Here is a 26,675-nt window from a genome sequence, read left to right as displayed (position 1 = left end):
TATTAATTGTACAAATATTTATTGAGCACATGCCAAGTGGCAAGCACTCTGGTTTGTGTTGGTGGCACAGATCAGAAATCAAGCCCCTACTCACCTCACTAAATCCCTCTTCACCTCACTAAACCCCTCCTCTAGCTCTGCTTCCCCTTTCATACCCACATTCATCTTTACCACTAGTCAACACCTCCGAGGCTCTCAGGTTGTATTAACTGATTTTGGTTGTACTTTTCTATTCATACCAAAGATGTATTATGTGAAACAGAAATACACAACAGTTTATGGAGGACTCTTTTCAGTTTGGGTCACAAAGCTTTGGTTTTCATTCTACTGCCACACTTTGGACCACCATCTCCAAGATTCCAGGGCACTTAATTTGAAAATCTTCAGACTCTAGGACACAACACAATGTGGAAGAGCTGGAAGCCACTGAGATTGCAAAGATATCCAGAGAAAATAAAACCTTGTACAACCTTCTGTTGAGGCTGAATCAATCTTGTGGAGACCATGTGACTATGCAGCCACATCCTGGACTTCTCCTGCCAGCCCATGAGGTTTGCCCTGACCTTCCTCTTTAAGGACTAAGACCAGTCTCCAACTCACCTGTTACTGGTTCCACCACCTGTGGATGTAGGTGACTGTGAAACTCGTCACCAGCAGAGTCTTGAGACCCAGGAGGAACACCACAAAAATAGTGGTAGACGTCTGTGGGCCTAAACACCAATGGGCAGAAGGAGACACGGAAGGGAGCTCTGTGAGTTTAAATACCTCACACCACTCAGGAGACAGAGGTGACCCAGCTGTGCATAGGAGTGAGGTGAGCTCCTCTGCACCCCCAATAAGCTCTATGTAGTGTTGGCTGCTGCAGACAGTATGAAGTTGGCTGGATGGGAGGATGTGTTTCATGCTGCCTATACAGGTGAGCACTGTACAAGTAAGGACCATACAGGTGAGCACCAGCTCAGACCCTCGGATTGACACATTCACCCACTGCAAGCTTTCCAGGCAAGGGGTACCATTACTTTTCTCCATAGACACAGGTTACTCAGCTCCCCTGAACATATGAGAGTTCACCAGCCAGGTGGGATGTACACTCTGTAGATAAAATCTCTGTACCAGGCAGATAAAAGCCACCACATTTAAGGTGGGTGAAGACTGGGACACTGACAGTGCAGAAGGGACTGACAGAGCCCAGAGACAGCCAACAATTACTGTATGAAGTCCACTGTGGGAGACTTAGAGCTCCTTGAGGATGGGTCATCTGCCCAGGGCTTGGTACAGAGGAGGATGTAGGCATTGGTTAACAGCTGCGTGCCTAAGCAATGCAAGAATGAATGAGAGTGTGAACACATGAGTGAATGTATGCTACCATACATAGATGGATGGATGGATGGATGGATGGAAGGATGGATGGAATAATCAATGGGAATTTGAATAGGATCAAAGACATCCTACTCTTTTATTTTTAAAAAAATTTGGAATCTGGTTACGGACTACAACATGGATTAAATTTAAGGACACTATGCTAAATGAAATAAGCTAGCCACCAAATGGCAAATACTGCATGGTTCTACTTATATACATATCAAAAGATGTCATACTCAGGGAGACTCTGCCCTATTGCCTGCAGAAGCAACTCAGCTCTGCCAAACCACAGCAGACTTCTCACTTCTGGAACTGCAAGATAATAAATTTGTCCTGTGTAAGCCACTAAACATGGAGTTACACTACCAACAGGAATGTAATCCAGGGAGCCAGGATCATTTAAATAGAACAGATGTAATTAAAGGGCCATACACAATTAAAGTTCATAACTTGTGCTTTGGTCAAGATGGTGGAATATGTAAATGTTGAATATGCACCCTCCCAAGATTACAACTAAACTACAGAACAACCATCTTATAGAAACAGCTGAATTCTAGCTGAACAGAAGCTCTATATACAGGAGAAGCCATGTCTAAATTAGTAGAATGGATGGAAAAATGGAATGGGCTGGTCACACACCTACGATGGTGGTTAAAAATATCAGGAGGGATTCTCTGCTATGGAGTCACTTCTGAGGAACAAGGGGCCCTGGAACCACACCAGGCCCACTAACCCAGAATTCCAGTGCCAGAAGGAAAGTCCCCAATACTTATTGCTATGAAAACCACCAGGGTTATGGCTGAATAGAAAGAGTGCTGTTGGAGTCCCAGGTATTCCTCTTTTTAAAAAAAATAATTATTTAAATATTATTTCATTGTTTATTATTGAATTTATTGGGCTGCCAGTAACAGAAAGACAAATACCTCATGATTTCATTTGTATGTCAAATCTAACGAAATAAATAAACTAACAAACTGAATTGTCTGGTGATATGGAGAGGGCTGGAAAGGCACATTTTCCCAGACAGAAGTGCTGACAGGAGCCATTGTTCCTTTGCTGAGCCCAACCGTGACAGCACAATTGAGCCCATAGCTGAGTCCTCATCATTCTGGGTAACACTGTTAGCTCTACACTTCTGATTCCCTGAGACCCCACCCCATACAACTTGTGAGCAAACCCAGGTCATTTCCATTTGTTTTGCTTACAAATGTCCTCTATTGGCTTGTGCTCCTGATAGTCCTAAAATTCCTCAAAGGTTGACAAGCCCCCAGCAAGCTGCATCTACCCTTGGTGTGCCCTGTGAGTCTTGCTAAGTGATCCTAGGACCAGCACTAGTGGCATCCAGACTCAATATGCAGCCTAGCCTTTCTCAGGCACCTCCAACCCCAACACAAGAAGTCGCCATCTGTAGATTGCTTTGTAGCTCCTGTCAGATGACCCCAGGCAGGTGCAGGCAATTACAGAAAAACCCCAGAGCCAGGAACCCAGTGGGCATGCCTAGACAACAGAGAAGCACAACCCAATCACTTCCACAACTGGTACTTTCAAGGGGTGGACTTATGAGGCACCAAAGCCCTGCTGAAGTGAGTCCTACTCTATGAGGTCATCCCCTGCAATGTAGTTCCTTTGCTGTAGTCTCAGCCAGTCCTCACAGCTAATCAACATGGGAATAAATTCCTGCCGTTGATGTCCCAACAACAGTCAAGGCTCAACTTAAAAAGCAGGATGCACACCTCCCACACAGGGGAACACCTAGAGTGCCGAACTTCAGTGACTGGGAAGGCTGCAGCACTAAGCACTATAAGACATCTATTACATAAGGCTACTCAACCAAGATGTGGAGACATAGCAGCTTTACCTGATACATAGAAACAAACACAGGGAGGCAGCCAAAATGAGGAGAGACATATGCCAAAAGGACAGAACAGGACAATTCCAAGGAAAGAACAATAAAAAATGGAAACAAGCAATGTACCAGAAACAGAGTTCAAAACACTGATTATACAAATGCTCCATGAAATTAGGGGGAGAGTAGATAAACTCAATGAGAACTCCAGCAAAGAGATAAGAAACATAAAAGCAGAGAGAGAAAACATAAAAAGAACCAGTTAGGAATGAAGAACAGAATAACTGAAGTGAACAGTACATTATAGGGAATCAAAGTGGAGCAGATAAAGCAGAGGATCAAATCAGTGATTTGGAAGATAAGAGAGGAGAAAACACCCAATCAGAACAGAAAGAAAAACAAGAACAATAAGGATAGTTTAAGAAGCTTCTGGGACAACTTCAAGTAAACATTTGCATGATGGGGATGCCAAAAGGAAAAGGGAGAAAACAAGGAATTAAAAACATGTTTGAAAAAAAATAGTGACAGAAAACTTCCTTAATGTGGTAAAGGAAATAGACATACAAGTCCAGGAAGCACAGAGAGACCCAAACAAGATGAACTCAAAGAGACCACACCAAGACACATCATAATTAAAATGCTAAAAGTTAAAAACAAAGAGAAAATCTTAAAACAGTAAAAGAAAAGTAGTTACTTACAATAGAGCTCTCATAATACTGTCAGCTGATTTCTCAACAGTAATATTGCAGGTCAGAAGGAACCGACACAAATGTTCAATGTGATGAAAAGAAACAAAACAAAACAAACCAACCCAAAGTGATGAAAAGCAAGGACCTACAATGTGACTACTCTACCCAGCAAAGCTAACATTTAGAATCAAGGGACAGATAAAGAGCTTCCCAGACAAGAAATAGCTAAAAGAGTTTATCACCACCAAACTAATATAAGGGAAAAAGTAAAAAAGATGAAAAATAAAATGGCCATAAACAGATACCTATAACAATTATTTTAATTGAAAATGGATTACATGCTCCAATCAAAAAACATATAGTGGCTGTACACTGAATTAGAAAGTGAGACCCTTATATGTATTGTCTGCAAGAGAATCTTTGCAGCTCAAACACAACGTAATGAAAGCAAAGGGAAGAAGAAAGATATTTCATGAAAATGGAAACAAAAGAAAGCAAAACAAGCTGGGGCAACAATACTCATACCAGACAAAACAGACTTTAAAACAAAGGTTGTAACAAGAGACAAGAAAGGACCCAGCAATTGTACTTATGGGAATTTATTCAAAGAACTTAGAACATTAAGTTCAAAAGACATATACATCTATATGGTCACTGCATTATTGACAATAGCCAAGATATGAAAGCAACTAAGTATTCATCAATAAGTGGATGGCTAAAGAAGAAGTGGTGCATATATAAATGAAATACAATTCAGCCGTAAAAAATGAATGAAATCTTGCCATTTCTAACAACATGGATGGATGTAGAGGGTATTGTGCTGAGTGAATTAAGTCAGACAGAGTGAGACAAATGCCATATGATTTTACTTACATGTAGAAACTAAACAATAAATAAATAATTTGATAAAGAAACAAATAAATGAACAGACAATGCACACAGAGAACATTTTAATTAGAGGGGCTTTTGGGAGATTGGTGATAAAAGTAAAGCGATTAAGAAATACAAATTAATAGTTACAGAATAGTCACAGGGATTAATAAATTACAGCACAGGGAATATTGTCTTAATATTGTAATAGCTATGTATGGTGTCAGATGGATAGTAGATTTATCCAGGTGGTCACTTTGTATGTTATATAAATGACTACTCACCAGGTTGTATGTCTGAAACTAATGTAATTTTGCATGTGAGCTGTAATCCAAAAATTTAAAGAAATTATTAAAAGAATAAAGTGCATAACTTTGAGGTATGGGAAGGCAAAAAAGAAGGAAGAAATGTGTTTCACAATAGAGTGGAGAAGAGAGAAAGGAAAAAGGGGGTGGAGGGAAACTGAGGGTCATGAAAGTCAAAAGACAATCAAAATATTTGAGGACTCAGAATCTTTCTCTCACTATCACAACTAACCAATTAACTCTATCAATATACATGGATTAATCTACACTGACAGAAAGAGGCCCATAACCCAGATGTGTTATGAAACACTGCAGCATTATATAGATATGACCAAAACATTGTGCATCCTCACACTAGTCCACTGCACCAGGACTGCAGTGACCAGACCTCAGATTCCATGCAGGGTGTGGCCGCGCAGTGCAGAGGGTCACACAGGCCTTTACACGTTGCCCCACTCACTAACCCAGATGCCCCAAACACCATCCTCGGTCTCATACTTGGCACATGTGCTGGGTCACAGGCACTGAGAGCACTGGGGTATGACAGGCTGGTTGGAGCAGCAGCAGGAGATGAGACTCAAAGCACCCGAGGGGGCTCCAGGCCAGATGGTGCAGACACAGCTCTCCTGTTCTCCCCACCCAGTGCAGCTCCGGCCCCTAGAGATGACACCAGGTACAAGGTACACGCAGACAAGGACTCTGAGCGATGGAACGGGGAAGCAGATGGGCTCAGACCTGAGGACTGGAGGAAGAACAGAGTTACAGGCTTCAGAGGCTGCACTCCCCTGATCTCCAGGCACAGAAGGTGACTCGGGTGTGGCTTAGGAAAGAGAGAGATGCTAAAATCAGTGATCTACATTCCCATCTCAAGAAACAGGAAAACAGGGAGCAAAGTGAACCCAAAGGGCAGAAGGAAGGAATTTGTGAAGTAAAAAGGGAAAATCAATGAAATAAAAAACAGGGAAACAGTAGAGAAAATCACTGAAAAAAAGTAGGTTCTTGGAAAAAACATATAAAACTGAAAAGAATATATCAAGACTGACAAAGAAAAAATGACATATTTTCAATACCAGTAATGAAACTGGGGCTGTCACCTCAGACCCTGCATCATCAGAAGGACACTAAGGGAACAGTATTAACATTCCCTCAAGCAGACAGGTGTGATGACAGCTGGTTCATTGTCACAACACTGGGGAAAAGGAGGCCTGTGCTGTGACCACCCACGGTCACTTCGGTGACTTGCCTGGATTCAAACTCCACGTTCTCAGGGCTCCCCCTCTGGAATTTCACAGAACAGCAGGTTCAGGCATTTACTGGGTGACCTTACTGATGCGGATGGAGAAATGTGGAATGGAATGGAGACCAGGAGGAGGTTGGAAAGAGCAAGGAGGAGGGAGGGGCTGACGTAGACAGTGGATACAGTGACCCTTAGGAGAAGGAAGGGAGAGGCAGGACACTGTGAACACACGACCTCCATTCTCCCTCTTTCTTTAATGTGTATTGATATCAAAAACATCTATAAAGACATGTATCAAACTCTTACCAGTGGTGACATTTGCAGTGGGGTGTTTGTGGGAGGGGGGCTCACTTCAAAATTCTCCTTTCTATTGATAGACTCCTAGATCATCCTATTATAAGCACAAACTACTACTCTTACCATTAAAAAAAGAAAACTTTACATAGACCCAGGTAAGTTGTGGTACAGGCCTCTCCATGGACTTTACCTTTTTCCTTCTGCTGAGCCTCCAGTGTGAAGTTCCTGCTGACGGGCAGCTGCCCATCATGCTGCACCAGACAGGTGAGTACCACGGCCTCTCTGAGGGCAGATGAATTCACTAGGAGACAGCTCCTCCAGTTGAAGGTCCCATCCTTGTTCTCTACCTGGATCCAGGCTGTTTCTGTTCGGGACGTGTTTCCATTCTCCAACCAGCTCAGCTGTAGGTGTTGGGGGTAGAAGTTCTTCACCTGGCAGATGATGATGGTTCCCTGGTTCTCTGACACAGTGTGTTGGGAAACCTCCAAGGTGGGTGGAACTGAAACAGCACAGGGCAGAGGCTCTGACCTCATGGACACACAGGTCACAGAGGAGAGGCCCATAATGTAACTCCCCCACCACACCAAGGGGTCACCCAGGAGAGTGCTAGGTAAGCAGCAGGTGCTCTGAAACTGAGGGCACTTTGAATATGAATCAAATCACTAAGCACAGTGCCTGTACACAGTAGGTGCTTAGAAGCTGACAGCCGCCATTAGGATAATATGAATGAAGTCAATCAGCACAATCCTTGGCATGCAGTAAGAACATAATAACCATATCAAAATAAATGAAATCACCAAGCACATACAGCTGGGCTTATAGTAGGCACACAGTTATTGGAGTTGCTGTGGGTAAAGTAGATGAAACTTTGGTAGTACAGTGGTAGGTGTTCACCTAGTAATTGCCATTAAACAGTGCTGAGTGACAGGTACATCCAGGTACCTGGTGATGGAAAGGACTGTCAGGAATTAGATGCAGGCAGTTGCAGTCCTGGAGCAAAGGTCAGTGTGAAGAGCAGGCTTGGAGATGCAGGTAGGTGTGGGATGGCCTGCATGTGAGGGGCAGGTACCTCGAATGATCTCAGACAGGCTGGCAGTCCCACGAAGTGTAGTGTCTCCATTTGGAGTCTTGTGGGCCACCTCACAGATGACCTGGGAGTGGACATCTCCCAGGGCAAGCTTCACCTTGGCTGTGCTGGAGATGCTGTAGGAAGGGCTGTCTCCCTCTGGGTCCACAGTGGGCTGGGAGGCTGGGAGCTCATTCCCATCTTTGAACCATCTCAGGACGATGCTCCTGGGGGAGAAGCCATGGGACTTGCAGGTGAAGCTCACTGTCTGCCCAGGTGTGGCCCTGACCACAGGGGCTGACACCACAGGGGGAGAGGGTTGGGCTGTAAAAGGAGCACAATGAACAATGAACATGATTGTGACCATCACCACCAATGACAAGCATGTGACTCTGTAAGGATCCTTCTCATACATTGTCTTTATCCTCTTACAATGCTGGGAAGGCGTGCACTTTGGATGAGAATGCACTTTGCGGGGAGGATGAGCCTCCCCCTCCTCATCCTCAGTCTGTGGCAACTGGAAAGGGAATGTACAGTGTTGCTGCGGGTGCAGTGGCTGCTCTCTACTCTACCCCGGCCACTGACCCCAGGCTGCTCCTATGGGTGCTCAGTGAGGGACAAATAGCACAACAATTGGGGCAAATACTCTGGAGTGTTTTTATACGCTGAGCTGTGTAATTTAAAGTAGTTCCAGGACATGGTGGGACAGTTGAGTATCTATCTGCCTCATATCAGTTGTAAAGCTAGACCTGCTTCTGCCACAAAATCCTCTTAAAAGTGCTTTTTTCCTGAAGAACATAAGAATATATGACTGTGAAGAAGAAAGTTTTCCTTACATTGACAAGCACGGTGGAGCAGTGCAGAGAGCTGGAGCTGTGATTTATGCCACTTGGGGTTCAAATCTTAGTTCTCCTTCCTCTGAGTTCAGCTCCCTCTCTGAGTATCAGTGTCCTCATCTAGCAAAGGGACAACAGAGGCCCCTCCCTCACCACACTGGTTATAAAGTAAATGCCATAATGAAGATGTACTTTCTGCCCCACCCTGCCTCCCTGCTTTCTCACCCAGGGCATCCTCTGGACAGGCAGCTTGGGGAAGAGGAGCTAGGACTTTGCCAGGAGGCAGAAGACCTGAGATGGAGCTGCTTACTACTGTGATTGTTTAGGCAAGGGATGCACCATTGAAAACTTTTGAAATACCTGAAAATGTGGGATAAAGCCACCTTCCTTGCCTATGTCCAGGGCTTGTGGGGAGACTCCATTGCTGCCACATCTAGGAGAGAAATCTAGCAATGTCCACAAAAAGTAAAGTGCACATACTTTCATACCCAGCATTATGACTTCCAGTGGGCATCTCCCTCTTGAGCTAGTGACACAAGGACAAGGTTCTCACCTGCATCACTGTTCTAATAGTCAGAGGTTGGGAACAACTTATATCCATCAACAGAATGTCAATGAATAATGCTGTCTCCATACACTGGAGGGCTGGGCAACAGTTGAAGAAGGGGCAGCTCTAGGTGCTGATGTGGATGCTTGTTTTGGGGGATGGGGCTGAAGGCTGGGAGAGGGTTTCAGTGACCTTGAGCCTCAGGGTCTGAATGCAAAGGGCATATGGTCCTTTGAGAAAATGATAGGGGGAGTATTTTGGCTTCTTGTTCAATGGTTTGGTGTAATTAGCTTTTATCAGCACCTACTATGCACCAAGTCATCCATGGAAATGATTCCTATGACAGGGTAGGATGGAACACGCTTGGACTCATTTTGGGCTCTGGAACAATCCCATCACTCACTGGCCATGGGACCTTGGACAAGGCCACTATGTCCTCTTGGCCTCAGGCTCCCATCTGTGCATGGAGTCAGGCAAGATGGGCTAACAGTCCTTTCTGTGTGGACATTCCAGGATTCAGGATCCTGGGTCTCTGGCAGGAAACCTGAAATAATCTCTTTTGCTGCCTCAACAGGATGACACCTATGTTACCCACATGGGGAACATCCTGTCAGGATAAAGGACAGTCTGAGAAACCTCTGCTTAGAGGCTAAGAGACACAGTATTGAGTCCCCAAATTAAAGAGTGTTTAACAGACAGACTAATAGCAAATGTCCAATTTCTAAGCGTCTCCTCCCAGCAGGGCTGTCAGAGTAACCAGGGACTCTGTGCCCCTTAGGGATGTCTTCTCCTGTGATGCTTCTGAGGAGGAAATAAAGAAACACGTCCCCCCTCCCTGCCCTGCATGGGTCTCTCCCAGCTGCAGGGAGGAGAAGGAAGCTTTGTGGGAGAAGAGCTCTGCCTGCTCAGTGCCCTGCAGCTCCCACAGCACCCAGGGCGGAGCCCGGCTCCCAGCGGGTATCAGTGAGTGTCAGTGAGGGGGGCTCGGCCACACTGAAGGGAGTGCTCTCTGGAGGCAGGGGTGAGGCCTGACTTTGTGATGGGCAAGTCCCTCAGGCCTTCAGTTCCCTCATCCCTGGACCTAGAGGCTGGACGGGATTGGAAAGACAAGGGCTGGGGAATCTGGCAGATGAGGTCTCCAGATTTTTCCCACCCTTTACCAATCATGGGCCTGCTAAGATACCATGACCTCTCCCAACTTCAACTTCCCTGACCTGCAGAAGGGGTGAAGTCAGACCAGGAATCAGATCCTGATTGTAGGCACCCACGACCACACCTGATTCCTAGTTGCTGCTCTAAAAACAAAGGTCTTTCTTATGGACTTGTTGTCACACACCAGGGATGAAGGGTCCCAAACTCTACTCACCACTCACGGTGAGCCGAGTGCCTGCTCCAGACCTGAGCTCTGTGTTAGGGCTTCCTTTGCGGAACTTCACACAGTAGTAGGTGCCAGTGTCTGCTGGGGTGATGTCGCTGATGCGGATGGAAAAGTCCGTGTTGTTTTTCCTCGTGGTGTCTGCAGCACTTGTTACTCGGAGGGAGTGGCCTCCTTGTTGACTATAGATTAACTCCCGGCCTGGCCCTGTCCCCCTGAACCACATGACAGGCCCCACAGGGGAAATGGAGGTCATGGTGCAGCTCACAGTGGCCGTCTCTCCTGCTGCCACTGCCACTGACTTGTCAGGCTGAATCACCCGCAGCTCCTCACCTGCCCCTCCTGGAGGGAAACACAAAGCAGTTAGTTATCCATCCATATGTAATCATGTAGGTTTTGTCAACTGAACAGCTTTCATTAACTGAGGGCACACCCTGAACTGGTCGGAGCTCAGCACATTACATGTGTCATACATGTAACCCTCACAAAAAGCCTGTAATGTGAGACCCTATCACAAATGAGGAAACGGAGGCACAAAGAGGTAAAGTGATGGAGCCAAGAGTGGGTTTAAATCTTTCTCCAACAAGTAGTTCTCCTTGGTTCTAGAAGTGGAGGGTGTGTCCTGGGCCTTTCCTGTGATGCTTGGCTCCCCAGGAGAGCTGAGTGGCTGCTGGTGGTGTGACCCGTCCAGCCTGAGCAGAAGGAACACCTTGGCCAGTCTGTCTCTTCTTGGGGACACTAAGGCAGCCATGACTGGTCTTCTGAAGATGAGGAAATTGCCATAGTTGAAGAGAAATAGAATATCCTTGGGATAATAGTAGTTTGCAATGAACTGCAAAAGGAAAACCAGTTTTTTTCAAAAGACTCACTGAATCCTTACCCCATTTCAGCTTTAACATCTCCCATGAAAGGGACTGTGTTGCACCTGCTGCTGAACCTGAGCTACACGTTGGAATTGACACAATGAACACTGATTTTCCAGGGTGTGGTTTGAAAATGCTTTCATATTATGGAAAGAAATTTTACCAACAAGGAATAAACATAAAAGCATTCGGAAGCTTTAAAGATGAATGGACTCGGCTGGATATGTTTGAAAGGAATTGGGAACTGAAAGAAAGCTTCGTGGTGGACTAGAATTTGAACCGCAGTGGCTTGACTTTGCATTACCCCCATTAAACCCGGACGTCAGCCAGGACTATAAAGAAGAACACGTCTGTTTCAGGTTGGACAAGAAGAAAAACAATGACCACTGTAGGAACACAACATAGAGGAGCACCGCTTTGTTGCCGCAGCTCTCAGGCCCCCCAATGGATGCAGACACGGGATGGTTGGTCTCCAGGCGAGTCTAGACCCTCCCAGGGCAGTTTTCTGTTCTCACCCACAAGGACTCACATCGTCTGTGGTTCCTGTGGGCCCTGAAGAGCCTTCACTTGGGGACTCTTCTTGCTTCATAGAAAATTCTGATACAAAATGGTAGGAAATCATGACATGAAAAGTAACACAGACAAATGAAACCTGTTTGCAATGTTCTGCACTCATTTTTTAAAATGCCTGATGCTATCAAATTGTATTTCACAAAACAGTTTGAAGCAGAAAGGCAGAACTTTTCCTGTAAAAAAAAAAAAGCATACTCCCAGTTCAATATAGTGTAGTGGATTAATCAATAAGAACCCATTAGGGGCAGATTGACCCAAGGTAAAAGTAAAACAAGCAGAAGAATAATTCCAAACTCTTTTATATGCTCATTGTTGATGTATTAGCATATTAAAGACATACCTGGAAAGTTGATGAATATTCTGCTGAAACCCTCCCCCACGATTGCCACCTGCCTACAGAAGAGAGGTAAAACCCTCTAGACAAGGAATCCCAGCATGGGCTTGCCCTAGATGCCCCTGCCCCTTCTCAGACATGAACTGTCACATTCTTTCTCCTCAACTCTAAGGGTGCCCATGAGACTTGCAACCAGGGGACCTCTGAGTAGCTTGGCCTGGGCTTACTTCCTTATCCTGACTCCAAGGCCCCTTTCCCCCTGACCTTCCAGTGAGCTCACAGCAGCCCCATTTTCACTCACTTGTGTCACAGGGACTTCTATTTTTCAGTGGGTTTACGCAGCCCCGCCATGACTCACTCCTTTTCTATCATGTTTCTAAGGAGCCAAAGCAGAGCTCCACCGAGGCTGTCTCTGGCTGCTACTTCTACCCTAAGCCTTTCTTTTGTTTCACTGTCCCCAGCTTTAATAAATGCACCCTCAAAATCACCTGGACCCATGCTGTGAGGTCCTTCCTGCACCAAGTCAAGAACCGACAGTCAAGAACCTACAGGCAGCCTGAGGCAGACCCACTCTAGGCCACCCCTGATCTATAATAGGAAGGAGTGGGGTACTGATGAAACCCGTGAGGTCAAGGATCACACCGTCTGAGTGAAATAATAGCTGTACCATTTACCACTGAGTGACCTTGAACCTCTGCATGCCTTTTTTTCTCTTTTGTAGATAGGGGTGAGAAGAGGATCCACTTTGGGTGTAACAATCACATGGGATAACAGGCATAGTGTCCTACAGTGTCAGCACATGGTGAGTGTTCATGAACTTGACAAGTTATTACTCATCACACTTCGTGGGGCCTGGGTGCTTCAACTGACATTAGAGAATTTAAATATAGATGTAGATATAGACATAGATACAATGATAGGTATGGATCATACAGGAAAAAGAGTCTGTATCATGTATCCAATTTTTTTCCTCCTCACCCCCCTCCATCATGGAGGAGGGACACCAAGATTATAATGCACAAAATTCCACTCATTTTTGCCAGGAGCAGACCGCTAGTCTTAAAAGTTTGGGGAGGGTAAGGGGTAAGTTCAGAGAAGTAGAAAGGAGGGAGAGTGGCTGAGAGAAGAGAGAACTTAATATCTGTTCATGTGCATTTCATGTAGACTATAGAACATTCTAAAGAGAACAAAAAGGACAGGCTTTTCAAAAATATTATGGGAACCTGTGTGTGAACTACCTCACACCCACTCATCCACACACATACACACACACATGCATCACAAATATACATACAATTGTCACCTACCATGACAGTTCACACGTTTTGAGAATTCATGAAATCAGCACACATATTAAATACTCAGGAACGTATTTAGCACACTCACCATGCCACACATTGTTAACAAAAGTTCCTGAGTAAAGGGCAGAACTTGATCTCTGGATTGGTTAGAGGTATGATGGGTGATGACTAGTCTTTGGTTTACTGCTCTGTGTTTTCTGATTTTCCGCAGTCAGCCTCCCCTGAGAACCCGAATCACGTGGTTAAAAAAACAAGCTCTGGAGCTGCTCGGCCGGGACTTGAATCCAGCTGAACCTCTGCCTCACACAGATGACATTGGACTACTTACTCTCTCTGCCTCAGTTTCCTCATCTGTAAATCAGGGATGATAATCATAGTCCTCATACAGGGATGATGTGAGGATCACAGGGGTTAGTACCCACAAAGCTGTCACTGTTGTGGTTTGAAGTATCATCTGTTTCGATGCCTCTAGTAAGAGGGTAAAAGAAATGCACCCACAGAAGAAACATCCAGATCCCTGATTTTATGCTCTCAGATATTGCACTTTTCTTGGCCCTCTGTGACAGCTTGGGGTGATGTCCCCTGTTTTCCTGGAGGCCCTAAATTCCAGGCACACTACCCCGACACATGCCCACCTGTGAGGCCCAGCAGCAGAGTCAGCAGCAGGCAGGGAGGAGGGCAGGGCCAGGAGGCAGGGACAGGCATCCTGGAGGCCTGAGGAGCCTGCTCTGTCCTACTGTGTGCTGGGAGAGCTGGACTCTGCTCTGTGAGAGGAGAGAGGCCCCACTTCCTGCCATATAAGAGGAAGTGCCCAGGATGGGGAGCAATGGCTGTGAGACAGTAGCTTACTTCTAGCTTTCAGACAGTTTCTACTTCCAGATTGTGACACAGAATTAGGCAGAGAAGGCAGCTGGAGGATGAAACTCATGTTCCTTCTCAGAGATGTTTGGACAGGCCTCCAGGAAATAGTGCTTCCCCTGCCTGGGGCCACTGTTCTCTACTGGGTCCCTCGCCACATCTCAGATCTTTATGTGATGCCCCTTTTGGGGGCCCAGGATGAGAAGATTCTGAGGCTGTGGGCTTGTCTCAAATTCCCAAGCCCCAAACCCTAAGATGTAAATAATCTCCTCATGGCCTCATCTTCGTCTTCCCCTGGAGCTATTCAGCTGAAGGAAGGAAGAGGCTTCACCAGACAAGTTCAATGTTGGGACAGAACCAGGCCTGCTACTGAATGACACCCTATTCCAAACCTTTACTGATGCAACTGGTAACATTTAGTCCAAACACACAGTGCAGTGTGGACCTCACAACTTGCATGCACCTCCACCCAACAAGATGCCCGATAATAAGCATATGACTAAACAGTGATGCACCCAGAAAAGGAAGAACTGTCAGCGATAAAAAAAAAAAAGAAACATGGCTTAAAACCAGACAGATACATGTTAAAAATGAAACTAGATCACCAACTTACACCATTCACAAAAATCAACTCAAAATGGATAAAAACTGAAATGCAAGTCACAAAACCATAAAAATCCTAAGAGAAAGCATGTGCAGTAAACTCTCGGAAATCTCTTGGAACAATATTTTTGCCAATATGTCTTCCAGGGCAAAGGAAACAAACAAAAATAAATACACAAATGGGACCACATCAAACTAAAAAGCTTCTGCACAGCCGAAGAAACCATCAACAAAATGAAAAGGGAATATTCCATTGTATGAGATAACATATTTGCCAATGATACACTTGGCAAGAACTTAATTTCCAGGATATATAAAGAACTTACACAGCTTAACACCAAAAGACAAACAATCCAATTAAAAATGGGCAAAGGACACTTCTCCAAAGAGGACAAACAGAAGACCAATAAACAAATGAAAAAACACTCAATGTCACCAGTCATCACAGATGTGCAGTTAAAGCACAGTGAGATCTCACCTCACACCTGTCAGAATGGCCATCACCAGTAAATCAACAAACAACAAGTGCTGGCGAGGACGTGGATGGAGAAAGGGAACCCCACCAGGTGCACTGTTGGTGGGAATGCTGCCACTGTGGAGAACAGTATGGATTTTCCTCTAAAACTTAAAAATGGAATTGACTTTTAATCCAGTGATCCCACTGCTGGGAATATATCCTAAGAATCCCAAGACACAAATTCAAAAGAACATAAGCACCCCTATGTTCATAGCAGTATTATTTACCATAGCCACGATCTGGCAACTGCCCAAGTGTCCATCAGTAGATGAGTGGGGAAAAACAACAACAACTGTGGTACATTTACTCAGTGAAATAGCATGTGGCCATAAAAAAGAAAGAAATCTTACCATTTATGACAATGTGGATGTGCCTGGAGATTATTATGCTAAGTGAAAAAAAGTCAGTCACAAAGAGACAAATACCATATAATCTCATTTATATGAGGAATCTAATGAACAGAATAAACTGATGAACAAAATAGGAACAGAGGCATGGGTACACGGAACAGGCTGACAGCTGTCAGGAGTTCTGGAGGGGGGACTAAATGAAAGAAGGTGAAGGAATTCACCAAAGAACATACGTGCATAACCCATAGACACAGACAACAGTGTGCTGATGGCCAGAGGGAAGGGTGCATGGGGGCGAAGGGTGGAAGCAGGCAAAGAGGGCATATGGAAGGGCATCTGTAATAATGTCAACAATAAAATAAAAGCAAGACTAAAAATATTCCTCAGCTACAAATTTTTAAAAAATAATAGATGACATATACATGTCATCAACATTTTAAAATTTCTCAAAGGCATGATGTTGAGTGAACACAGGCAATCCCCAAATCTCACAGCTTGTAAAATTCCATGTACACAATGCACTTGAAACCTTGTAGTGGAGAGCAGACTGGCAAGTGAGGCTTTAGTACAGTGGGGGTGGCGTCACTGTAAAGGCAAGCACAGGGACCTCTGCGGTCATGGAATTGCTCTGCAACCTGGTCATGGCTGTGGTGACACAAACATACATGGGAGGGACCAACATGAGTGAAATCCAGTAACATATCAGGATTCAGTTAAATACCAACAGGCACTGACTACTCAGTCATTCAGAGCTGTGTCTGATGAGAGCAGGTGATGGGCGTAGAATGTGCGCATGTGCGACAGGAGGTCAGGAGTCACAGAACCCCCATCCCCACCCTGCTTAGTGGGATGTGTGTAAGTAATGTGAGGAGGATGTCATGAAGCAACAGAAGCATGCTATGTAAAGTACAGCAAACATTTTTTTAAAAAACTAAAAGAATTGGCTAAAATAGTTGTAAATGTTTGCCTCTGAAAGGTAGAAATTGGACTTCCGGCAAGATGGAGGAATAGGTGGTCGCACCGTACCTCCTCGTACAACCAAGATTAGAAAACCAATAATTTACAACAATAATTTACTATCAGAATAACACCCAGATCCGGCAGAGGATTTATCTGAATGGAAGTCGGGCAGCCAAGAAGCTGAAGTAGACGCCTTCATCCGGACTGGTAGGAGAAGACAAGCCGGCGGGTGCGGGGCTGGCTCGGGTCGGCGGCGGAGGTCGGGGGAAGGTTTGGCGCGAAATCGGCGCAAAAGCCATCAGGCGCGTAAGAAGGCAACGGTGATCCCTGAGTACGCAAGCTGTGGCTGGCAGACCCAGAGGGGCAGCGATTGTGGACCAGGGCAGAACTCGTGGCCCGGAAGCCCAGACAAGGGTCTGAGTCCAGGAGAACGGAACTACCGCCATTGTTTTCTCCCGCCCCGCTCCCGCCCCGCCCCCACATATAACGTCACAATCTAGCGACTGGGGTGCCCAGCCCCGGAGAGCACCTAAGGCCCCACCCCCCACCGTAACAAGAGCAACCAGACCGGGGGGAAAGAAAAAAAAAAGGAGAGACGGGGGGGAAAAAAAAAACCATGTTTTCACCAGAACAAATCAGTCCCCCAGGACTCATCCTTTTGAGCGACCAAGAATTAGCCAATCTATCAGATGCGCAGTTCAAAACACTGGTGATCAGAAAGCTCACAGAACTGGTTGATTTTGGACGAAATTTAGATGAAAGAATGCAGAGTACCATAAAACAGATGCAGGAAGACACGCGGAGGAGAGCCAATAGTGAAAGGAAGGAATATGAGTCTCAAAACAATACAGTGGACCAGAAGGAAGATAGAATCAACCAAGCAGGAAAGCATGATGAAATAAGAATTCAAAAAATTGAGGAAAAGATTAAGAGCATCCAAGACACCTTTAAACGTTCCAATATCCGAATTATAGGGGTACCAGAATTGGACGGGGAAAAGCAACAAATTGAGCACGTATTTGAACAAATAATAAAGGAGAACTTCCCCAATCTGGCAAAGGGAACAGTCTTCCAAGAAATCCAAGAAGCTCAGACAGCCCCAAAGAAGTTGGACCCAAGAAGAGACACACCAAGGCACATCATAATTACATTAGCCAAGGTAAAAACGAAGGAGAGAATCCTAGAAGCAGCAAGAGGTAAGGGGACAGTCACCTACAAAGGAGTTCCCATCAGACTGTCAGCTGATTTCTCCAAAGAGACCTTACAGGCAAGAAGGGGCTGGAAAGAAATATTCCAAGTCATGAAAGACAAGGACCTACATCCCAGATTGCTCTATCCAGCAAAGCTCTCATTTAGAATGGAAGGGCAGATAAAGTGCTTCTCAGATAAGGTCAAGTTAAAGGAGTTCATCATCACCAAGCCCTTATTTTATGAAATGCTAAAGGGACTTATCTAAGAAAAGAAGATAAAGAAAAGAAATGTATAGTAAAAGGACAGCAAACTCACAAATATCAACAACCACACCTAAAACAAAACCAAAAGAAACTAAGTAAACAATTAGAACAGGAACAGAACCACAGAAATGGAGGGCACATGGAGGGTTAGCAGCAGGAGGGTGGGAGGAGGAGAGAGGGGGAAAAGGTATAGAGAATAAGTAGCATAGAATGTAGGTTGAAAATTGATAGGGGGAGGGCAGGAATAATACGGGAAATGTAAAAACTAAAGAACTCATAAGTATGACACATGGACATGAACTAAAGGGGGAAATGTGGGTGGGAGGGGGTACAGGGTGGAGGGGAGAGAAGGGGGGAAATGGGACAACTGTAATAGCATAATCAATAAAATATATTAAAAAAATAATAAAAAATTAAAAAAAAGAAAGGTAGAAATTGGTAGGAGGATATAGAAACTCCAGTTTTCATATGTAGAACTTGCAGAGTTATTTGACTCTTAAAATATGTGCATGTGTAAGTTTGATAAATATAGAAACCAATTCTAGGTAATTCATGTTGTAAGTTTTCCAGATAAGAAGGATGTCCATACTGTTAGCACCACTAAGTGTTTCACAAGCTTGGTGGATATAACAGAGATGATGAAAATCAGTTACCATCCTAACCAATAGTCAAAACCCACTGTAAACAATAAACACACCTTTCAAAGTTTCATGACCTAGCCCTGGCCAGGTGGCTTAGTTAGTTGGAGCATCATTTCGTACACCAAAAGGTCGTAGGTTTGATCCCTAGTGAGGGCACATACCTTCATTTCACATTTAATCCCTGGCTGGGGTGTATAAGGGAGGCAACTGATTGATGTTTCTCTCACACTGATGCCTCCCTCTCTCCTCTCTGCCCTTTTTGTCTCTCTCTCAAATCAATAAACAGATCCTTGGGTGAGTATTAAAAACTAAACAATAAAGATTACCTAACAGGTATAAAAATAGTTCCAGCTAGAGATGCCTAAGATGACTATGAAGAAAAATGGAAAATATGCATTGAAATTCATTAAAAAATCTTAAAACTAAAATATCATGTCCATACATGGGAAAATTGAGTATTCAGAAGGTGACAATTTGCCTAAATTAATATACAAATTCAAAGTGATCAATGGTAATTCTAACATGCTTTTTCATAAAACTTCACAATCATGCTAAAATGTTTTGGGGCCAAGAACAGCACACCATTTTGAAGAACAGCAAAAGGTAGAAGATTTGCTCAAAAGAGGAATGAGAGCTGAGTATAAAGCCACTGTAACTAGGACAGGCTAGTTGTATGAGGGAGATAAACAAAGGGGCAGACAAAGAAGCAGGTATTTAGAGAAACTTGATGTAGGGCAAAGGTGGCCGTGCGGACCAGTGAGTGCTGGGTCATTTATCCTCATGGAAGGAAAAGAGATCAGCACCAAGTATAACACACACACACACACACACATACACACACAACCAGGAAAATATACCTAGGTAAAGGACATGAACAGGAAGAGCAAAATCTAATAAAAATTGATAAAAGTTATTGGTATAACCAGAGCTTCCAAATGATCCCAACAGGCTGCCTGCAGCCTGCACTGGAGGAGAAACAGGGGCTCTCCTGTATGTGCCAAGGAAGCAAAGAGAAGGTGTCTGTGCTAGAGCTGTACCGGCAAAACATCCGATAAAGTGTCAGTATTCATCACAGGGTGAGTCAATCAATTGTAGCGTATTCTTACAACAGAAAACGATACAGCAGTGGAATATTAATGAAATTCACCTACTATATCAACAACAGTAAATCACTCAAACCATGTTAAGCATAACAAATAAAATTTCAGAATATCATTTATAGTATAATAGTATTTACAGAAGAATTAAAACATACAAAATAATATTGAACATTGGTTAAGGGTATATACATATGTTATAAAAGTATAAAATGTTAATATTTTTCAAAGAGTCTATGTATTTTTTATTAGTCTTTACATATTTCAGATGGAAAAATGTTTAATTAAGTAATTTCAAATATCTGTGTGTTAAAAAAAAGCATACTTGAAAGCTCTGGACAAGGATAAAATCTGCTCTGATTTTTGAGGGTTGTTAATGATGAGGGGCAGTTGGAAACATGTTTTCATGACCTGCTTGGCTTTCTTTTGGGCAGATCAGGGCCAGGTTGAAGCTCAATGCACACTCCTGAATCCTCTTGACCAAGGCTCACCTCTGACCTACATACCAGAAAGAAGGAGCATCAAGAGGGTGTGTGGAAGGAACATGTCCCTGGTGCAGGTGAGGCTGGCACAGTGAAAGGCAGGCATCCTGGTCATCTGCAGGTCCTTGCAGCTTCTCTCAAACTGTGCCCCTCAGAAAGAGCAGGGGGCAGTGGATCACAGAGCAGGCAGAAGCTGTAGGGAAACTCACTCATTCATTCACACATTCACTCATTCATGTATTAAATCCACAAAAACTTATTGAGTTTCCACTATGTGGTCCTCACATCCCTTGTCCTTTGTTCACAGTGCAGGTCAGAAATGAAACCCCCTACTAACTTCACCCCTAATCATCTTTCTGAATTCTGAATTCCTTTCCATACCCACACTTATCTTTGCTACGAGTCAGCACCTCCACATCCCTCAGATAGGTTGTATTAGTTGATTTTGACAATACTTCATTTATGTGAAACCTGAAATATATAGTGGTTTATAGGCTGACTCTTTGCAATTTGGGTCTCAAAGCTTTGAGCATTTCTCCCTCCTCCGCACCTTGGACACCCTCTCCACTGTCCAAGGAACTGAACTTGAAACTTTCAACCTCCAGGGCACTATGCAATGAGTATCAGTTGAAAGTCTGTGAGAATTCCAAGAAACATTTAGAGAAAATAAGCATTCACCACCTTCTCTTGAGGGTGAATTAGCCAAGAGGCCTCTGTGACTTTGTGGGTATGCCCTGGATTTATCAGGGTAGCCCACGACAATGGCCTGACTAAGGTCTGCACACAATTCACCTGTTACAAGTTCCACAATCTGCAGATTAGGTGACTGTGAAGCCCATTATTATCAGACCTTGAAGCCCAGAAGAAAAGCCACAAAGATAAGGGCAGGTATCTCCTGGCCTAAATATCAATGGGAAGAAGGAGACATCCAGTGGGGCTCTGTGAGTGTCAATACCTACCCCACTCAGGAGACAGAGGTGACCCAAAGGCTCAGAACACTGGAAGTGAGCTCACTGGGGCTCCTAGTGTTTTTATAGTTGGAGTGGCTGCTGTGGAGAGCATGAGGTTGACTGGATAGGAGGCAGTGCCTCATGCTGCACCAGACAGGTGAGTCTGACACCCCACAGCTCAGACCCCTTAATGACACATTCACCCACTGCTAACTTTTCAGGAAAGTTAGGTTCCATGGCTCTTCCACATGGACATGGGTTACTTGGTTTCCTTGAATTCAAGGCTGTTCTCCAGACAGCTGCATGCACATTCTGTGGGGAGAATCTCTGCATGTGGCAAGTATGAGACATTAAAGTCCAAGGAGATTGAAGATGGGACACTGCAACTTTAGGGGGCACTGACACCACCCAGGGAAAGCAGACAATGATGCAGGAAGTCCACTGTGGGACAATGGGAGCTCCTTGAGGATGGGTCTTTTGCCCAGGGCCTGGTACAGAGGAGGATGTAGGTACTGGTTTACAGATGCATGTGTAAGTAAATGTATGATGAGTGAGAGTGTGAACGTGTACTTGGATGGATGGGTGGGTGGATGGATGGGATTCTGAATGAGATGAATGCCATCCCAATATCATAATATATCTTTTATACTCTGACCATTCCATCACTTACCACAACATGGATGAAACTTGAGGACATTATACTAAGAGAAATAAAGGAAACACAGCAGACAACTACCGTTGTCTGTTCTACTACCGGGTCTGAAGAAGACTCATACTGATGGAGACTGAAAGCAGAATCGTGGTCACCAGGGACAGGAGGGAAGGGGAAACAGAGGTAGTTTAATGGTTACTGAGTTTCACTTTCTCAAGATGAACACATTCCTACTACCTATTTCTCAATAGTGTCAGTAAAATGAACAGTACTGAACTGCACACTTAAAAGTGCTCAAAAGGTAGAAAGAAAGAAAGAAAGAAAGAAAGAAAGAAAGAAAGAAAGAAAGAAAGAAAGAAAGAAAGAAAGAAAGAAAGAAAGAAAGAAAGAAAGAAAGAAAGAAAGAAAGAAAAACACTGGAATGGGACAGACAAATGAAATTCGCAGGAGACACAGAACTTACTCTGATGTGACATCTGATCTCTGATGACTGTGTGTGTGACAGGGTTTACACCTACCCCCTGTCACTGGAATATAGGACTTGGCAGTAAAGCCGTGGGGGAAGAAATCCAGAGCCTTTTCCATCTCAGCTACTGAGGCTGCTGATATCTCTCTAATGCACCCAAACTGTGTGTGGTCCCATTGGACTAGGTCCGTCTGAGTCAGTAGTGTAGACTTTCAGTTTTATTTTGGCAACTTAAACTTTTACTACATCAGGCTAAACACAATTGACTATTAACAACTTTCACTATTGTTTCATTATAGAACACAAAGCTTTAACACCATAAGCATATAAAGAACAATCCTTTTGATAAAATAGATTTTGTTCTTTTCTCCATTTTATTGAGACATAATTAATACATAGCTTTGTACATTAGTTTTAGAGTACAAAGATGATTTGATATACATTATTATTATTGCAAAATGATTGTCACAATGAGTTTGTTAACATCTGTCACCCCAGGAATTCAATTTTTCCTTGATGAGAACTTTTAATATTGGCTCTTTAGCACCTTTCAAATGTGCACGCAACATTGTTCACTGTGGTCGCCATGTTGTACATCGTGTCCTCAAATGTAGTTGTCTTATCACTGGACGTGTGTGCATTTGATCACTTTCACCTGTTCTCCCATGCCCACAACCTGCCTCTGGAACCCCCAAACTCTCCTTGGTATCCATGACTTTAGAATTTATTTATAAAAAAGCGTGTATTTATTCCCACATGTTTGAACCTCAGTCACCTGCAGAGTGCTCTCCATTTGATGCAATACACGTATCAAGACATTTTCTCCGCTCAGTTTTTGAACTCATTGATTCTGATGCCTTTCAGTGCTCCTGCTGGTTTTTGTTTGACCTCTTCCACGTTTGCAAAAATTTTCCCTTTGAGGACCTTTATCATCCAGGGAAACAAAAAAAGTCGCTTGGGGCAGGATCTGATGAACAGGGAGAGTGGGACCCCTGTTTGGTCAAAAACTGCTGAACTCTCAGTGCCGAGTGGGCTGGTGTGTTGTCATGGTGAAAGAACCCGTCACCTGCTTGCCACAACCTGGGACGTTTCTTCCACAAATCAGGATGCGACCTTCTAAAACTTTCCAGATAAAAACTTTGGTTGACACTTTGACCAGAGGAACAAATTCTGAGTGCACAATGCCTCTCGCGTGAAAGAAACAGATGGTTGTTGTTTTCAAGTTTGAAACTTCACTTCTCGTGCTTTGCTGGGTCCTGGGAAGTGGCAGTTTCCCTTTGGCTACCTGCAGATTTCTGATTCGTTTGGGGTTACAACAATAGCACCCAGATTCACCACCTGTTATGACTTTGGAAAAGAAATCAGGATCAGCCTCCAACTGCCCCTTCAAAGCACAGCGTGTAGCCAAGTGATAATCTCTCTGTTCAGGCATGACCAAGCTCAGGCATGAATTTGCTGAAACCCGTTTCATGCCCAAACCTTCACATACAATCCACTGACAGGAAGTCCACAACACCCCAGTCAGCTGCACAAGTTCATCAGTCATCCAGCGCCAGTCTTCCAAGATGGCTGGATGAAATCTTACCACATTTCCTTCAGTTGGCTGGTATAACAATGCCAGGAAAGAGGTTGATCATCAACTGACATTTTGCCTTGTTAAAAATGAGACAACCATTCATAAGCTTGTGTTTTACTCAGAGAGGTTCTTTTGTAAGCTGTCTGTAGCATGACAGCCATTTCCGTAACAATTTTCTCCAGCTGGAAACAAAATTTCTCTAACTGGAAATCACCCATCATGAAATGGTCATATGCTTTGAAAAAAACTCCAAAAACAAATTCACTGAAGTCAAACGATGCTTCTCACAATAACAGCAGCTGAAACCCTGACCCAGATGGGTTCCTAGTACATTCACCTAGCAGGGGACACCTGTACTGTAAGGGACTTGCTCTGCAGAAGATTGCTCTCATCTTGGGGGTTTCCCCCTGATATGTGAAAACACACAGTATTTGTCTTTCTTTTGTCTGACTTATTACCTTAGCATAATGCCCTTAAGCTCCATTTATGTTGTTGCAAAGGAAGTATTTCTTTCTGTTTTTGAACAAATAGTATTCCATTAGATACAGGCATTCACTCACTGATGGACACTTACCTTACTTACTTCACTTGTATGTTGTAAGTAATGCTGCAATAAACATGGGGGTGCAGACATCTCTTCAAGATACTGATGTCATTTTTTGTTTGGAGATACACCCACAGGTGGAATCACTGGGCCATATAGTAGTTCTATTATTTTTTTAAGCCCCTCAATACTGGCTGAGACAAAGCTCTGATTGGAAGACTTTCACTGCCCAGTCTCTGAGTTTCCTGACTCTTTCCTCTGCTTCATCTAGTCTGCTGTTAACCCCTTCTGTGGATTTTTCAGTCAGTGATTGTATTCTTCACCTCTGTGATTTCTATTGGGTGCTTTCTTGTATTTTCTATCTCAAAGTTGACATCATCACATTGTGCATCATTGCCCACCTGGGCAGACGAGCATCTTTAGGAGCATTTAAAAACCCTATCAGGTAAATAACTTTTCTCCATTTTATTAAGGTGTATTTCTGGAGTTCTATTTAATTCTTTTGTTTGGTATACATTCATTTATTTCTTCATTTTCCTTGACTCTCTGTGTTAGTTTCTGTGCACCAAAGAGGTATTTCTTCCAATTTTGATGAAGTGGTGTCTTGTACAAGATGGATCTTAAAATTCAGCACTGTTTTAGCACTTGGTTGTCTCTCCAGACTTTGTGACTGTCCAAGCTGCCTTGTCTGTTCTTAGTGGCTCCCAGTCACTGAGGTGACACTTCAGTGTCCCGAGGCAAGGGTCTCAGTCTGCACCTAGCTGCAGGCTGATTGGAAGCTGGATGTTTAGGCAGAAGCTTCTAAAGTATTCAGGTAGACCTCTCTCAGGGCAAGACTGGGAGATAGGAGGTCTGACTGCTGTCTATGATTTTTGTTGTTGTTTGTTCTCTACCAGCCTATGGGACCCACTAACACAAGCCACACAACCACCAGAGCCAGGCCATCGGTGGTTGTATCCCCTGAGCAGAAGTCACAAGAGCTAAGGGACCAGTCAGGTGCACAGGCTCCTTCAGGGGGATACCAGGACCTGGCATGCAGCTAAGGGAGGATGGGCAGATGATACCACTCAGCTCCCTGGTGTCTGGAGAGGACTGTTGGCCTTAGATGTGGGCTAAATTAGGAGCCTGGTTCTCAGACTTCAGCTTTTAAGAAAAGCAAATGGGCCTCTTTAAGGGAGAGACTACAAGGTGGACATTTCTCTCTGCTGCCTCTGTGCTGAGCCCTGGGGGGATCAATAAGGTCCTCAGAGCCCACTGAGGACTTCTTCCTTGTTCACTACAGTGCTGTGGGAGTTGTGCATTCAAACCACATTGATTTCAGATCTACTTGTTTTGAGGGCTCATCCCTCAGGGGAACTTTAAGAATTGGGGTGGTAGATGTTAGGTTTAAGGCCCACTCTTTAAGGAGAAGCTGGGGGTTGTGTGTTTCCTCATAATTGTATGTCCCATGTGGAGGTAGAGTTCATGGTAAGACTGTCTCATTCTCTTGGATTTGTGGAAATGTCAGTTTTTTTCCTTTGTCTATGTGTGGGGGTCCCTCAAGTAGTTTTTGGAATTCTTTCTCAGGGAATGGTTCCATTAGTGGCAGTACATTTGGTGAGTCTCTGGGCAAAGTGATTTCAGGTGCCTCCTAAGACATCATTGAACAATTAGGTTTTGCTTAAAAGAAAAAAACATATTTATTTTAGCCAGGAAAGTCAGCCATTTCCATGTTCCATGTTCAAAGAGAAGCCAATGTCTGAGACAACAGGACTCTGTTAAGAAGATGTGTGTTGTCCCGCTGCCGAACCAAAGACCAGAACCAGGGCTCGGGTCAGGCTCCTTTCCACTCAGAATGAGGACTGAGAGCTAGTTTATGAGATAATAAGCTGGAGAAACTATACATATTTATAAATTCTAGTTTGTGTGTCTTTTTTAAATCCTCCTGAGGACATTTTTTACTGTTTTAGTAAGAGAAAGGATGAGAGAAAGTGAGAGAGAGAGAGAAACATCAATTGATTGTCTACTTCTAGTTACCCAACTAG

At 44.1% G+C, this 26,675-nt stretch overlaps 2 protein-coding genes and 1 pseudogene across 2 annotated transcripts in view; 1 reads left to right on the top strand and 2 right to left on the bottom strand.

Moving 5' to 3' along the window:
• The window catches only part of LOC114506273 (tyrosine-protein phosphatase non-receptor type substrate 1-like), a 157,706-nt gene that overhangs the window by 65,779 nt on the left and 65,252 nt on the right, over positions 1 to 26,675 (bottom strand). The gene's annotated exons all lie outside the window — the stretch shown is intronic.
• Positions 604 to 10,782, bottom strand: LOC114506091 (signal-regulatory protein beta-1-like; the record flags this gene model as incomplete). The annotated part of the gene is made up of 4 exons (XM_036010119.1): positions 604 to 710; positions 6,797 to 7,105; positions 7,676 to 7,996; positions 10,422 to 10,782. Coding segments are annotated over 4 exons (1,098 nt in total), but the record flags the coding sequence as incomplete, so codon positions are not given.
• On the top strand, positions 10,948 to 11,676 carry LOC114506543 (annotated as a pseudogene).

This window comes from Phyllostomus discolor, chromosome 9, assembly GCF_004126475.2.
Source record: "Phyllostomus discolor isolate MPI-MPIP mPhyDis1 chromosome 9, mPhyDis1.pri.v3, whole genome shotgun sequence".
NCBI lineage: Eukaryota > Metazoa > Chordata > Mammalia > Chiroptera > Phyllostomidae > Phyllostomus > Phyllostomus discolor.
The sequence above is the reverse complement of the archived record's forward strand: the minus strand, read 5'-3'. Positions and strand labels throughout refer to the sequence as shown.